Source organism: Pagrus major, chromosome 17, assembly GCF_040436345.1.
Source record: "Pagrus major chromosome 17, Pma_NU_1.0".
Classification (NCBI taxonomy): Eukaryota; Metazoa; Chordata; class Actinopteri; order Spariformes; family Sparidae; genus Pagrus; species Pagrus major.
In genome coordinates this window covers 26,521,267-26,536,831 of record NC_133231.1, presented here as the reverse complement: position 1 = coordinate 26,536,831, position 15,565 = coordinate 26,521,267, and the positions used below count along the sequence as shown (strand labels likewise).

The following is a 15,565-nucleotide window of genomic DNA, read 5'->3' as shown; positions in this document are numbered from 1 at the left end:
CACCATCTGAAGTGGTTAAAAGTCAGTGTGCTAGCCTAATGCTGCCTCTCGATGGATGCTGAGTGCCGGCCTGCCAGCTCGCCGTGCCCACTCATGGCAACCTCGGAGCTGGTGTTATGTCACGTCTCCAGCTGCAGACCCCACAACATCTGACCAATCAAATCCTGCCACACGCAGAGTAAAAATAGCCTCCAGGTGTTTCTCCCCCCCCCCCCCGCGATGGAAGCAGAAGTGGGATGCTTATTGGTTAACTTGATGTGTCAGGGTGGGATACAAAAAAAAAAGGTATTCTGGGTCTTTTCCATGAGTCAAGTTGTCAGTGATGAATTGCACTGGGCAGGGCAGCAGTAGGGGGGAGAGCGAGTGGGCTTGTTCTTCTTCAAGTAGATGTGATTAAGGAAAATTACCATATTTAGCTCCTTGTAATTGGATAGTGTTGACATCTAGATGGCTTGTCAAGAATTTGACTTTTAAGACTCATGGGTTTAGGATGATTTCAGCTATTCATGTACAGCACATGTTATGAAATACACGTTTGGGTTTTTTGAAAAGAAAGAGTTGATCCATATGGAAAAGACAGAAACCTGTGCATGTATTTTGTAGCCTTCTCACAACTCGTACTGTAGATAAAAGTAAACGGAGCCCATTTGTCTCCACTGGATTCCATGGCAACAGCTGAAAATCTGGACAGAGAGAAGCATCACTTTAACCCTGCTGAAAATCACTACTATTCCTTCAATAACCGAAAAACCATTCAGTGAGATTACCTGCAGTCTGAGTTTGCTACTCCTCCACACTCGCTCCCCATTCCTTCTTCATGGCGCTGGCACAGTGCTCAGTCAGGCATTATGAAACCACTTTGCTTATTACTGTATATTTAGAAACACTATAAAGCAACATGGTCACAGTAAAGTTACATTATGCAACCAGGGCTTTATTTGCGTTCCTGATCAATGAAGTGCTGGTTGAATGTGAGGTTAATTCAGGTTTACTGTTACTCGTTGGCACTAAAGCATATTCAATTAGTCGAACAGAGTGCTCGGCCACTCCGCGCTGCTGTTTCCTACATTAATCTGGCAGAGAGAATTAAAAGAGGGTTAGAGAAAAGCTGTGCGCACTGACAAGACTTGGATTTAAATTGAAGCAGGATGCACTAAGAAGTCTTGAATTTAGATTGAAGCTAGCTGTCTTTTGAGTTTCTTCTTTTTTATGGTCTAATAATGTCACACTGGTATGAGTCATATTCTTAAATACTGTGCGACCACATAAAATTGCTATACAGTTAATACCACGGTAGATATCACTTTCATATCTCTGGGTGTATTCAGACACTCTGAGCAATGTTCCAGACCAATAATTTTGACTTCTGGATGACAGAATTAATTTTGCATGCAGCCATTAGCAAGCACAGACACACAGTTACTCAATATATTATACAGACAACGTTCAATATCCCAGTGTAAAGGGTACTTTATCAAAGCCAAGTTTATTTGTAGAGCATTATCACATACAGAAACAGAGTTCTTTACAGATTAAACAATATATAGAACGATATATGGATTATAGAGCAGTGTAAGAGATATAACACACTTAAACAGTAGCTCCGACATTTTTAAACATTAAAGTGTGTTTACTGAGTACCACTGCACATGATAAAAATGAGTATAAAAGCCTTTTGTGGCTCCAGAGGACACTGCATGTAATCTGATAATTCGCCTCTGGTGACAATAAGTGGCTAAGTTGCATTGTGGGTAATGTAGGCATCAGTTTCTGGAAAGGATGAAATATTAAAAAGTGGATATCTCTGGTTCTGCTGTATTGATTTTGATCATTTGTTTTTAGGGTTAGGGTTAGCACTGTTATAGGAGCGCAATGCAGTAATATGTATTAATTCTAATTAAAATGTAGGGGTAGACCTTTGTTATATATACTTTTTGCCAACAATATTTTTGCCCAGAGAAATCCATAATTTACTCGAAGTAATGGTGTGTTTCATTTGCTCTCTATAACTTATGGGTTAAAGTCGAGAGGAGAGGAAAGAAGTTGGCAAATGTGAAAACATAACGTGAATAAAACTTGAAAACATGACCTCCCCTGTGAACATTTCTGCCTGTGTCACGTCAGATAGATTTTCATCAGCACTGGCGGTTGTTTAATAATGAAAACAACAACTCCCATTATCCCATGCTACTTACATCTTGCAGAAAATTAATCAGTCGAGCTTGTAACGCAAACAAGACAAACAGGATAACAACATAACAATACAAATATAAAAATGACTTCTGCAGATACGCCGATCTATCATATCCCACAACACAGTGTTGACATATTGCAGTACCATCTTGGATGCAATATTTTGTACGTGCTATGATTTTTATTTTGAAGTTTTGATCACTCATTGTGCCTTCAAAGTTGAAATATGTACAGTAGCTTGACTGCCCTCTGCAGCAGTCAGAGGCAACTGATGGTAAAGACATTGTCACAGCATGCTCTGCCAGCTGGTCTACATTAACCATGATATATTAATGCTATGCCAACGTTAATATATTATGTATTCTATCATGAACTAAGATATGGGCTCAGTGGAATTCTGACCTGTCTGTGGCGCCAGATGAAAAGTGAGAGGACAGGCAAAGTCATTTAGTTTCTTCCTCTTGATACAATGAACGTGCGAAGCTAAATGTTATGGCAATCCATCCCAGTATGGAGATATCATCCATGATCAAAGTAGAGGACCAACAGATGCAGTGACAGACAGGTAAAAACCTTGATGAATGGTAAAAACTCTTATTGTGTAATTGCCCCAACAAATAGGAAACTGTAAATTAACATACACGTTCTGTGCATTCCCACACTGGACTCATAAAGAATGGATGCTGCTTAATGTATTTTTCATCAAGGAGATTGTGCTGTAATTTCATCACAACAAGCAATATGCTCCAACAAAGCACTGTATTACAATGTAGTTTGGTGCACTTTGGTTGCACAAACAGCAAAGTGGAGAGTAATCATGTCGGCACTTGATTTATGATGCTTGTCCCCGATTAAGTTGGATATAGAGACTCATATAAACACGATCCCGATGCTGTGATGTGAAGCATCTTCTGCTCGGCTGCTCTAACTAGATTATCGCAGTAGAGGTGTGCAGTTATGTGTGTTTATGTGTGTGTGTGTGTATGTGTGTTCATGTGTCTGACGTGATACAACTCCGGCGTGGTAGTGGAGAATATTGGTAGCTTGAAGTGGAGCAGTGTCTGCATTAAATTTTGATGTGCCCTCGCTTTGATGGACACACATCTGCACATACAAAACAGTTGTGCGATGTGGGCAACACCCACCCACACCAACACACACACACACACACACACGCACACCCCCGCTCTGTCATTTTTTCATCTTAACAGAGCTCCTTTAGAGTGAGTGGCACTCGGCTGTCTTGTGGGACATATGGCTCAGTGTGACCTGCCGGTGTCCTTCACTGTCGTTGGCTTCGCCCCAAAGCCCCCCAGGCTGCACTATCCTGCACTGCTCTGCAGTTAGTCCCACCTTCTGACACTGGCTTTCTGTGTTCACACCAGCTCTTTTATGTCCCGATGTTGCATTTCTGTTTGACGCTAGTCTCAATAGGACACAATAAAAAAGCACAGCAGTGTTGTGGCAGAGCACAGAAAAGGCTGCTGTCTTTTCTACAGACTGCTTGACTTGTCAGTAAGGGCACATGGAGGACAGTGGCTGCAGTTAACATTCAAAGGACTTTACTGAAGGTATATACATGTTTGAAACGATCTCTTTAAAGCCATTTTATTTGTTTAAGCTTCAATTATGGATTTTTTTGGCCACTTGGGTGCAGAAGAACACCACAACAAGCTGAAAAACATATCCACTGCATATACACTCAGTGGTCATTTTTATTAGGTACACCTGTAAAATCTCATGCAATACAACACGACGTCTCAGCCATAAATTCTACCTTTCCAAAGATAATAATGGGCTTTGAATAGCACAGTAAGAGAGAGATTTATTAAATTATATATGTATTATTGCGGTTATAGGGTGTTCAACTGGACTTCGTTACATTGAGGGGAATTTCTAATGGTTCGGCTACCCTATCTACACACATGACAGTGAAGTATATTAAGCACATATTTCAATATTCTGCAGTCCAGTACAGCTCCATCATTAGCTATGACCCCAGTAATGCATATATATGTAGTTAAATTAACACCTTTCTGAAAGCTTTAATAAAAAAGTGTCCATTAAAGGCTTTGGAAAGGCAGAATGTATGGCACAGCTGTTCTAGATTATGAGACATTATTCAGGCCAAGGACCCCTTAGCTGATAGAGAGACAGAGCAGAGATCCTCTACTACATGGGTTGTGAAAATTCTGTTGGATATTAAACTGGGGCTATAAGGTGCCTACATTATAAGAATAGGTGCTGCACAGTGATTTAGCGTACGATTAGCTTAGTTTGCTGACTTGATTGCACTGGGAGTCAAGGGCAGGACAGTCTGTGCTAATAATAATGTTGAATTTATATTAATCTGTATTTTTAGACAAAATATTCAAAAATATTATCAATATCTTGGAGGCCATTTACATGGATTTTAAGTCCACCTGACAGGTCCAAAATTAACTCTCCTTTCAGCTCTGCCTTGTCTCCACCAACTCCTGAGAAAAATATTTGCATTTTAAAATCACTGGGTAGGTTACTGAGGGTTCATCTGGGATTTTTTTTTTTTTTGGCTAAAAACAGCTGCCTGCTGCTGCAGAGAAATGAGGTTCAGCGTAAGTTCAATCGGGAAGACTATCTTGACGGTCATTCATTCACAACTCTCTCTTTCTTACTCTTTCCCCACTTTTTAATCAGCTGGCTATGGCCGTTTACTGCGTCAGCTAAACCAACAGGATTTTGCCACGATTATATGAACCAATCATGTCGTTGCCGTCACACTTTAAAATCTGTTCTCCTCGTTGCTGTTGTTTCAGTGCAGCCCTCCTCAGCCCCATTCACCTCCAGTTCATTATATCCAGTGCCCATGTTGAGGCCGTTTCCTATACTAGTCATACTACTACACTAACAGATGTCATCTGATGTGCACATTGCAATAAATATGTATTCATTCAGAGGGACGTCTCTGAAAATGGGTTGAATAAAGCTAAATTTGCTAGCCATAAATCCAAGTTTTATAGCTAACTGTTTTGATGATTAATTCGTCAATTTAAGTAATGATTCAAAATTTCAGCTTCTATGTAATTTTTTGTGGTTTCTTTGCTCCTCTGTGGCAGTAAACTGAATATCTCTAGGTTGTGGACAAAACAAGTCATTTGAGGACGTCATCTCGGACTTTGAGGAACACTGATCGACATTTTTCACCATATTCTGACATTTTATCGACCAAACAACTCATCAAATTAATTAATTGTTAGTCGTTATTTGATCCACCTAGCTAAAGCTATTGCAATCTCATACAGCAGCCCAGCTTTCACCTATCACTGCAGCACTGTGTGTTACTTTGAAAGAAAACTCATCATGAACTTCTGCAGCGACTTTTTATTTCTGTGTGCATTTCTTGGTGTTCTGGGGCCCAGTGCCAACAAAGTACTAGCTTTGGTGTTCAGTCAAGATTTATAGGTCTGTACTTTACAGTATTCGCTGTATTTTCTGAGTGTAACTGTGATGTTTCAAACGGACCAGTGCCTCTGATTAGTGTGGCACATTCTCCCATTTATTTTCCCTCAAGTCTTACTTTTATGAATTCAGGGACTGTGGGGCCAACTGTGCCGGAGCTGTGAAATGTGGTTTATTTTTTCTATATACATTTTTTTCCCTTTTTCCTTTTTGTTTTCAGTTTTCAGTTATACAATGAACTGCTGTGAAGGATGGTATCTTAGAAGTTTTTGAATTCTTGCCTTGTCTTTTATCTGCCTTTCTTGCTATCAGTTTTGTTGAATGATGTGTTAAGACTTTAAAGAGTATGATGTAACTGGTAGCCTGCGGGTTGCATATGACCTCATATTAACCTCAAATATATCTTCTTGGATGAATTAAATGGGCTTGGTTGTTGTTTGCTGTTGCTTTAATTAGAGGTTTATCAGTTCATTCATGATTTTGGGAACCTTACTGGCACCTATTAAACATTGTTTGTTTGTTTGTTATCAGCCATTTTAATCATTTCAATCTCAAAAAACAAGTAAGATGAACTGACTAAAGATAAATTTAGCTGCAGCTTTTTTCTACAACTATTAGTCTAACAGTGCTGCAGTTATTTATAAAACAATGTGAACACAGTGGTTCTTTAAATGCATCGAAGAGAAGGACAAAGAGTGCGTAGTTGCACTTGTGTGTTCATATTCTGGACTTAACGTCCGGATAGAGCACATCAGGAGTGTGTGTTTGCGTACTAACCTTGTGCTCGCTCTCTCTATCTCTCTGTCTCTGTGCAGGTACACCCTTTGCTGATGCGCGAGAGGCGCTCAGAGTCTCACAGGAACAAGCTGCTGCGGAGGACAGTCAGCGTTCCTGTTGAGGGACGGCACCATCCCGAGATGGGTGAGCAGACAAACCTTAAAGCAGCTTTAATTCTAAAATGTTCTAACCAAGATCCAACCAAGAGTTATTTCACATTTTCACCTTTTATAAGTGAAATCAAATGTTATCAAATTCAATCAAACACCCTACTGAGCTATTTTTGGATGATATCCGTGATGCGTCTCAACTTTATTCAACTCCTCTCCCTTCCTGTCCATTTTGATTTTCGAAAACATTATCACCTGTGTTACTTTAGGTTAGCGTGCTTACAATAATAGGGTAGTTGCATAGCAACAAAGTGATGTAAAGCTCTTTGCATCCTTTGAGCCATTACTCTCTCTCTGTTACTGGCAACGCTCACAGCAGCACTCTGCATCTGAGTGGAGATAAAAGCATCCCATCTGATCAGAGCTTGAGGCAGCTGTTTTCTCTCTAGCTTTTTGCCGTGCTATTCTTTCTGTCAGGAAAGGTGATTTATCATTTATCTAGCTTTGAAATGAAATTCCTTTAATGATACCTTGATAATTATATGCATATCTCTCAGTCTCTCTGTCTCTTTATTTTTTTCCTCAAGTTTTATTTTTGCAGTCGTCTTCTTTATCTATGCTTTAAAAACTTTTCTTACTCTGCATTTTCTTCCCCCTCTCTGCTTTTATTTTGCTGTATTGCCCTCGCAAACTCCCCCTGGATACTGTGAAACTGACCCGCTGATAGCTAGCCTCTGTTTGTTTTGCCTGACTCAGTCTCTCCGGGCCCTCTACAAATGTCCCGCTCAGTTTCTCCCTCTTCCTTCACCCTCCACCTCTCCGCCTCACTCCGCTATTTTAAGGGCCTCCCTTGCGACGTCCTCCGTCTATGACTCTGCCGTTGCTGCCACCTCAACAGTTGTGCTGATTCATCTGTATAAATATTTTCCCTCTGTTTTCACGAGTGGCTCTCTGACCTCGAAGCAGTCAAGAACTGACACATCAGTTGACATGGTCCCGCCTTGTTTTGACATATGCTGACACAGCAATGCTAGGTCCTATTGCCCATGTGTAAGCGTACTGTAAACACATTCCCATATGTTTTGTACTCTACGCTCCAGGCCATAATGCACTGACACCATTACGCACCATCTGTGGTGACTACGCCCCAAAGAGCCAAAAGAGATTAATGGGCCCCAGGCTATTAGTAATTATCAGATCAACAAAAAAGCAAATGGAGGTTGTCACACGGCCACAGTGAGAGATGAAGTCTACAGGGAGCAACATGACCTATTTAATAAAACCCCTGACTTACACACTGAACTGATAAAGGTTCAGTGGCGATATTAATTTGGTGTGAATACGTGGGAACCAAAATTGTTTAACGAGTCACTCTATGGAAATATATGATATCATCTCTTCATTGTACAAATTGGAATGGAGCAAATTTGGACTTCTGTAGCACATTCACGGTATAGTGTGATTGAAGGTGCCTGAGCACCCAACAGATCACACTGTGGTTGTCCTGGGCAATTTCTCATTTTAAGTATTAGTATCTGTTTTAGTCCGGGTGACCCTGGAAAAAAAAGACAAGTAGGGTGTCACCTCTGCAGCAGTATGATTACTTCAAATAAGTGTGTGATCTTGTACAAAGCGGTATTGTTATAGTTGTATATAGTGTAATTACAGCTGGGTATCGGAATTCAATACTTTAATGGCACCGACGAATTGCCTCGATGCTATTTAGTGTCGAATACCTAAGAATAGAATACCTAAGGAGTTAATCTCATCAGCGCCAGTGAGCCAATAAGCGTTGAGGATGCTTGTTGTGCCAAGATCTAATAGTGCCGGTGATTGGCTTTCTCGAGGCATGCAGGAAAAACACTGTATTGTTCAAAACACAAAATATTGTTAAGGAATCGGTATCGATGTCAAGATATCAGTATCGGTACTGGTATCAACAGTTTAGTTTCAGTGGATTTGCTTGTTTCAGATGAGTTCTTATTATTCAAAAATGTTTAGCTTCAGTTGAGTTTTTATTAGTTTCAGCATTAGATTTTACACAATATTTAGTTATTAGTTATTTAGTTCATTTTTTTCTCTTCACTTTTCACACCTAGTTTCAGTTTTTAGTTTAGATTTATTTGACTATAATAACCTTACACAGCTCCATCATGGGTGGCCTTGTATTGAAATAAACCCTTGGTTGGCAAGTGTGAGAGCCACGATGTTATATGAGCTTAAGTCTCATTTATCTGTCTCTTTATCTGTCTGTCTTTATTTGGGTAATTTGAGCAGCATGCATTTATGGTGTTTATATTCCTCTACAATTGGCTAACATTGAGCACATTTTCTAAACATTTAGGACCATTCTTTCCTTTCCAAAATGACGAATGAATTGCATCTTTCATAAAATTGAAAAACATGACCTCGCTATCCTTAATAGATTCAAACTGTTATCGTTAACAATATTTCCATGTGCTGAGAGGAGATTGAACTGCAGACGCTGCAGCTGCCGCTAGCTGCCAAACACCCGTCCAACACTAATATGTCAATCTTGATTCATTATTCATCAGTGGGGTAAAAGCCTACATTTTCCACCAGATATTGATGAATGGAGACATTTGACAACAATCCCAGCTGGATGCCTGCTGTAGTGACACACTGAGATGGAAGATATTGGGCTCTACAGTCTAACACATAAAGCTTCAGTAGGTTTTATTTCAATCCTCTGTCGCTGACACATCAAGCCACGCGTATCACTTTGCTTTGTCATCCACTTGTGTGTACCTTTAATGTTCCAGAAAACATTTAAAGTTTAGGAGGTAATTAACGTATAATGAAGACATTAATTTTGCCGGATAATTACAGTGCAGCATAAGCATTTTATGCAAAAATGAGGCTTAATTAACAATTCATGATTGTGACAGGGGAAAATGACTTTCCCTTCACTACACAAGAACAAAAAATTCTTTCTCTTGAGTTTGCTTTATGTTTGGTTGTAAACTTGGAACAGTTAATTTTGATATGAAAGGACTAAATTAATAGTTGTATAGGATTATTGCACTTATGACTCATCAAAATTAGATGTTACATAACATTTTTGACAGTGCTTCTGCTGAAATATGCAAATAATTTAATTGCATGGAGAGTACAGCCTAAACGATACTGTATTTTTGAGACTAATACCAAATTTGATATTAGTCTCATCATGATGAATTGGCTGAAATGTTTTTTTTTTTTTTTTAGCATAAACAGATAACATACACAAGGTTTCTGGCAGGAAATGGCAGATATTATACTATTGCGATGTAAGGATCAGGACTGCCATATGTGGGTTGAGGCAGCCCCGTCTCCAAGAAACTACATTTATATCAAACCTGTTTACAACAGCAAATACAAACTGAGGAACACATCATGTTTCTATTAACATAATGAGAAAGTGCTCTTAAAAATATCCACTTGGCAAGTCGCAAAAGTGTTGATACTAAATGTAAACGTAGCCAAAATAGGCTATGTTGTAATTTTTGTGGACTGCTGTTTCGGAGCCTCGAGTTTGGCGTCACGACCGTCGTCATCTTGGTGTTTTGCAGCCAAAAGTGACCTTATTTGGACGAGAGAGTGGGGCTGGTGCGGATATCCTGATTGGATCTGACTCTGAAACCCGAGGACACGCTGTGGAAGCATCTTGTCAATGTAGCCAAGCATTTAAGCAGACCCTGCTCAAAAGCCTAATTTACAAAGTGAACATCATGCTGTATTGAAGAAGACTTTAGCAGTGACTAAACTCATTAGGTTACTGTTAATTGAGGTAATAAATCAAGCGAGAAGAAGGGTCTTTTTCTCATAAGCTTACATACAATCAGTATGTCACTTTGAGTCACCCCCCTGCTGGCCATTAGAAAGAATGATCTTGATCATGATCTTTCCCTAACTTTTACCAAAGTGCTTTTGTTGCCTAAATATAACCACAAACGGGAGTCTGGTCGTGAATCCTGGATTCTGTTGTTGCAGTCCTGCACTTTCTTCTTTAAATGTAGTGTTTAATTCCCTCAAAGAAACATTGTCTTTGAACATAATCCAGGCAGCGATTATGTTTGTCATCCCAATGTAATTATGAAAACACTTTGGTAATTTACAAATTCCTAGGAGACAGAGTTGATTGAGGACATTTGTTCAGCTAATTTCCATAACATTTAAAGATGAACTGTCCTCCCATACTTTCAATATATGTTGTTGTGGGCAAACAGAAACGAAAAAACATTCACATTCTCCCTCTCTCTCCCTCATTAACCTCTCCAGAACGCGATGTGATAATCCCCATTAATGAATTTGGCCTTTAATGTTTTGTGTTCAAATTGTAAATTGACTTCATCTGAGTCTGCTCTTGTTATTGAGAGAAACCTTATTATCTGAATGACTTAGCCGCGGGGGGAGAAAAAAAAATCGTAGCACTCCAGAGCTGATTGGTTGTTAACTTCGGCTGAATAGTTTTTCAGCAACAGCAGTTTAAACATACGGTGACTTCTCCCCCAGTTTGTCCTTGTAGATCTCACTTATTCCTTTAGCTATCTCAGCTAAGCAGCCAATTGTGATAAAGCGAGCTCAGCTGTGCAGTTCTTCCAGAGCCCTTTATAATGTGTGACCTTCATACAATGTTTTTACAGTGTGTTTCAGCTTGGATGCTGCATTGTTGGCATACTGCACCTTGTTTTCTCTGTGTCTGCTCATATAGCTTTTTCACTATATAGATATAAATAATAAATCATATTAGATTTTCAACCTACTTCTAACCCTCTGCTGTCATACTCCCCAATCCCGCACTTTCTGTTCTGCCTCACCACACGGCCTTTACCCTGTTCCCTCTCTGACACCATCCCACTCCACTCACCCACTCAACCCACAGGCTACATGTTCCCTCCTAAAAAGAGGAGGATAAAACACACTGACACAATGAATTAAAGACAGAGGAGACAAATCACATAAGAAACAGAGGTGTTAGACGTAGACTGTTGTTAGTGCTGAGACAAACATAATGAGTCATTCCGGTCTCATCTCGGCAAGACCCAAACAAAAAGATAAAGAAGATTTTATCCGCAATGTCTGTGTTTAAAGGCAAACTTTTCTCTTTACTTTTAAAGCAAACATAAGATCTGCACTTCAAACACTGACAAAGTTCACAAGTAAAACCTGCCACATTCTCGGTTTCTAGAGTCTAAATTTTCTGATTCCCTGAATAGATGTAGACATGGATCGAGGCGATATATCAAGTTAAGATGAAGATGTAATATGTTTGAATTCTGCATTAAAACATCTAAAAACAACTAGACCTTTGTTATATATTTTGTTGAGTGTGTACTGACATTATCCCAAATGTTTCCAGCGACGTTTAAACCCAGAGAAGTTTACTCAAGGTAGCGGTGCATTGCATATGGTCGCTAAAACTTCTGGTATAAAGTCAGAGAGTAAGGATTGTTTAATAGTGTGCTTACCACCAGTAAAGCAAGTTTGACTGTAACCTAGGGACTAAATGTCACGTACTTAGGGGTGTGTGTGTCTTTATGTTTGAATTCAGGTCCATCACTGAACATCTCTTATTTTTCCCCTCTCCTCTCTGTAATGTCACATGCATGAAGTAAAGTAAACTTTCCCTCCAGTTCCAGTCGGCAGTCAGCATTACAGAACATTAACACCCGACAATGGAGGTCACCTCCTTGCATCGCTGCTGCAGTCAGGTTCGATTAACGTTAGCGAGGATAAATCAACTTTTGAATCCCAAATGTTTAAAAGTAATCTCTCAGCTCTCCTCCCATCAGTCAATGGCTCTGAATCGTCCGATACGTCCATGTCCACTATAGTAAGTACGCCCCCTGCAGTCTATGGGACTGTCTTAACTACTAAATCTATCCCTTCTGCGGGAGGGAAAGAAGGATAAAAGACTGTACGCACTGATTCAAGCTCTTGGTTTTAACTTATTGACGAGGTATCATCTCTGCTAACAAGAAGTTCAACCTTGTTCAGTGTTGCTGGGTAACTAATGTCATCCATCTATAGATATCACGCTGATGTCAAGAAGCACAAACGCCAGGAGCATATGAACTAGTTTGCATGCTTGTCTGCTCTATCTGCCCTGAAAGTGATTATGAAACTGGATGCCTGTGCCTCTATGTAGTTGAAGCATACTGACAGTCTATGGCTGTATGGGTTGAGCAGTATTTTGTGAATTTATATACCAATGACAGCCTCGCAAGTCTTCTTCTGTTCTTGCTTAAATGTTTTAGACAAAAACAGTATATTTTAATGATGCTGTATTCTCTTTTCAAAAATCCTTGAAGGAAAAGTCTAGATTTTTACGTTTTCTGCTCAAGCTCTGACCACAGAATGTGAACACACTGACTGTATTATTAATTTTGTTAAGATATTGCATCCATTGCTTGACTTTCATCCCACATCTGGTCACTGTTTTGCAAAAAATAGACTTAAAATACACAAATAACACACCACAAAAGTAGTAGTGTTATTTTGCTGTATTTTTCAGAGTGGAATGGCTGGATCGCCAGCAGCTAAATGGATTTTTGGTTTGGTTTAAGAATTTGTTACAGCTGGATCTGTGGATGTTTTGATCTCTGTGAACTTGGGTTTTCTAGACTCTATTGGAAAAGGAAACAGCAAACTTTACAAACTTGCAGCCTACAAATGGTAAATATTTGATACCTTTGAGTATTGGTGGAATATCACTTTAAAGGGATGTGTTTATCTTCATACAAGCTTCTATTTTGGTATTACTTAATGGAAAAAATAGCCTGAAGCCTGGCTACCTACAGAATTAAACCAATGAAATATAAAATCATGCATGAAATTCAAAAATGATCCTGCATCCCATCTGTCAGCGTAGTGCTAACCTGACAGAAGTCATATTTCTGTGTCATGAATTCACTTGCATAATAATTTCTGTTTCTACATGTGGACTCAACTTTGATTTTGAGTGCTTTGCTGCAGTTGACCTTTAAATCTGTGACCTTAATGTGCAGTGAAATTACCCAACCAGTGACCTGCAAAATTCTTGTTCCATCAGCACTAGAAAGACCTGCCAACCTGAACCAAATGCTGTGGATTTTAAGGGCATCGGCGAGGGCCGGCGGGCTGTCAAGGCTTAAGTGTAGTTATTTTTTACTCAGATTTTGAACAATCTAAAAAAACCTGATTTATTGATTAAATGGTTCTAGAAAAACTCAAAAAGGGACATTTTGAAAGCTTACGAGCGCCTTTCACACGTTAAACTGCTATCATAAAGAAAAGCTGGATTCAAAAATGAATTTCGTGTCTATGGCAGTGTGAGATACAGCAGCATAATTAGCCGCTTCAGTGTTTCGAGCCCAGTGATAACAGTTCATTTAGAGTCTTGTGACAATAGGAGCATTTTGCGTCACTGTGAGCTGGAGTAGCAGTGTTACTGTGCAGGGTGACAGTTTATAAACCTCGTGAGTCAGTCTCTGGGAAAAGGGGAAAATCCGCCCCTAAAAAGTCAGGGCTTGTGTTTAGAGAGATTTGCTGAATCATCTGGCTGTCTTGCCTTTGGAACAGCGAATGAATACAAATGGTTTGCTACAGTGTTGTGTTCGGCGTTTGATGGACACGGACACAGAGGCCCCCTGAAAATGAGTGCAGGACTTTATGAAGCTGCATGTCCACCGGGTTGGATCAATAGACTGACTGTCAGAGTAGTGCTCTCTTTGCCAAACTGCTTTATATGTATTGAATATTTCACGGAGTTGCATATTTTAGCTTATGCAAACAATGAGTCATTATCATACTGGAAAGCGTAGAGAGTTTGTTCTCGGGAGATGTAGGAATTTACCCCCAAATCGGAAGCATTTAACCAGGGTAAGTGAAAAATGAGTCATCAGATAGTAGTTTGAAAAAAAATGACATTTGAATATCTTTGTGTTGTACAGTTTGAATTATAGGGACTGCGAAAAGATTTAAAAACTGCCCAAGGGTTTTATTTTGATGGCCAAATATAAAATGATCAGATGCATACTACAACAAACATCCTCCCCTGAAATTACACCAGAAACGTGGTGTGTAAATTCTCCACCACCACCATATGGTTAACATTTGTGGTTTTGAGTGGACCGCCAGTTCATCCAGTCATGTTCAACCTCAGGATGAACTGTGATATCTTGTCTTTTCATCTAACATCATCAAGTCAAAATTTCAATTTGTCCAAAACTAACCTGCCAAACGAATGACATTTCCATCGGCCTCAGATGTACTTGCTGTACAACTAATTAGCACTAACTAGCACATTTTAGCATGCTTACACATCAAACTAAGATGGTGAACATGGAAAATATTATATCTATATTATGATTATTATGTTAGCTCTCTTCCGTCTCTCCTTCTGGACTCCTCCCCTCTAACAGCACGTGTCTGCTCTCATTGGCTGTAGCTCGTTAAGCTCCCCGAATCGTCACCGGCAAATATTTAGCCTTAACAGTTCACACATAGCAAATTGGCATGTAAACAAACATGTACACAGGTTTTACCTCCGATCTGGGGGCTTTTGTTGGCGGTCTCTAAAACCTGTCAGCGAGTGGATAACCAGGGCGACAAGCCTGTAGTATGAACACGGCATTAGTCTTTTTTTCCCTCACTGTATGCACAGCTGTAAATAAGACCTGAGCTGACACTCAAGTCAGCTGCTGCTAACTAAACACATTTTTTGGAGTAACTACATAACTAAATGGAAACAGGAGTGGGAGTCTATTCAGGTGGAAATAAAGCCACGGGTAACCTTTTCCCCCATCAAGGCTTCACTGCAGATGTATTTATTTTTTGTTGTTGTGAAAAATGTTACAAAACAACTTTATTCACTGGAGCATCACAGCCTAAAACTCAGAATTGAAAGCAGTTACAACAAGATTGCGAGGGCAGAGCTTTACATTCCAACATTCAAGGTCTTTCTGAGTTGAGACGAGAGAATCGGGCGAACCGAGATAACAGGCCTCCTCCGGTGTTTGGGTGGGTGGTTACAGTCAGTCAGATGGAGCGATATCAAGTTTGTT

At 39.7% G+C, this 15,565-nt stretch overlaps 1 protein-coding gene across 1 annotated transcript in view; it reads left to right on the top strand.

Moving 5' to 3' along the window:
* Positions 1-15,565, top strand: part of syngap1b (synaptic Ras GTPase activating protein 1b) — a 114,998-nt gene that overhangs the window by 12,798 nt on the left and 86,635 nt on the right. The window contains exon 2 of the mRNA XM_073485593.1: positions 6,447-6,552. Within this exon, the coding sequence (XP_073341694.1) occupies positions 6,447-6,552 (106 nt within the window). The remainder of the gene's footprint in view (positions 1-6,446; positions 6,553-15,565) is intronic.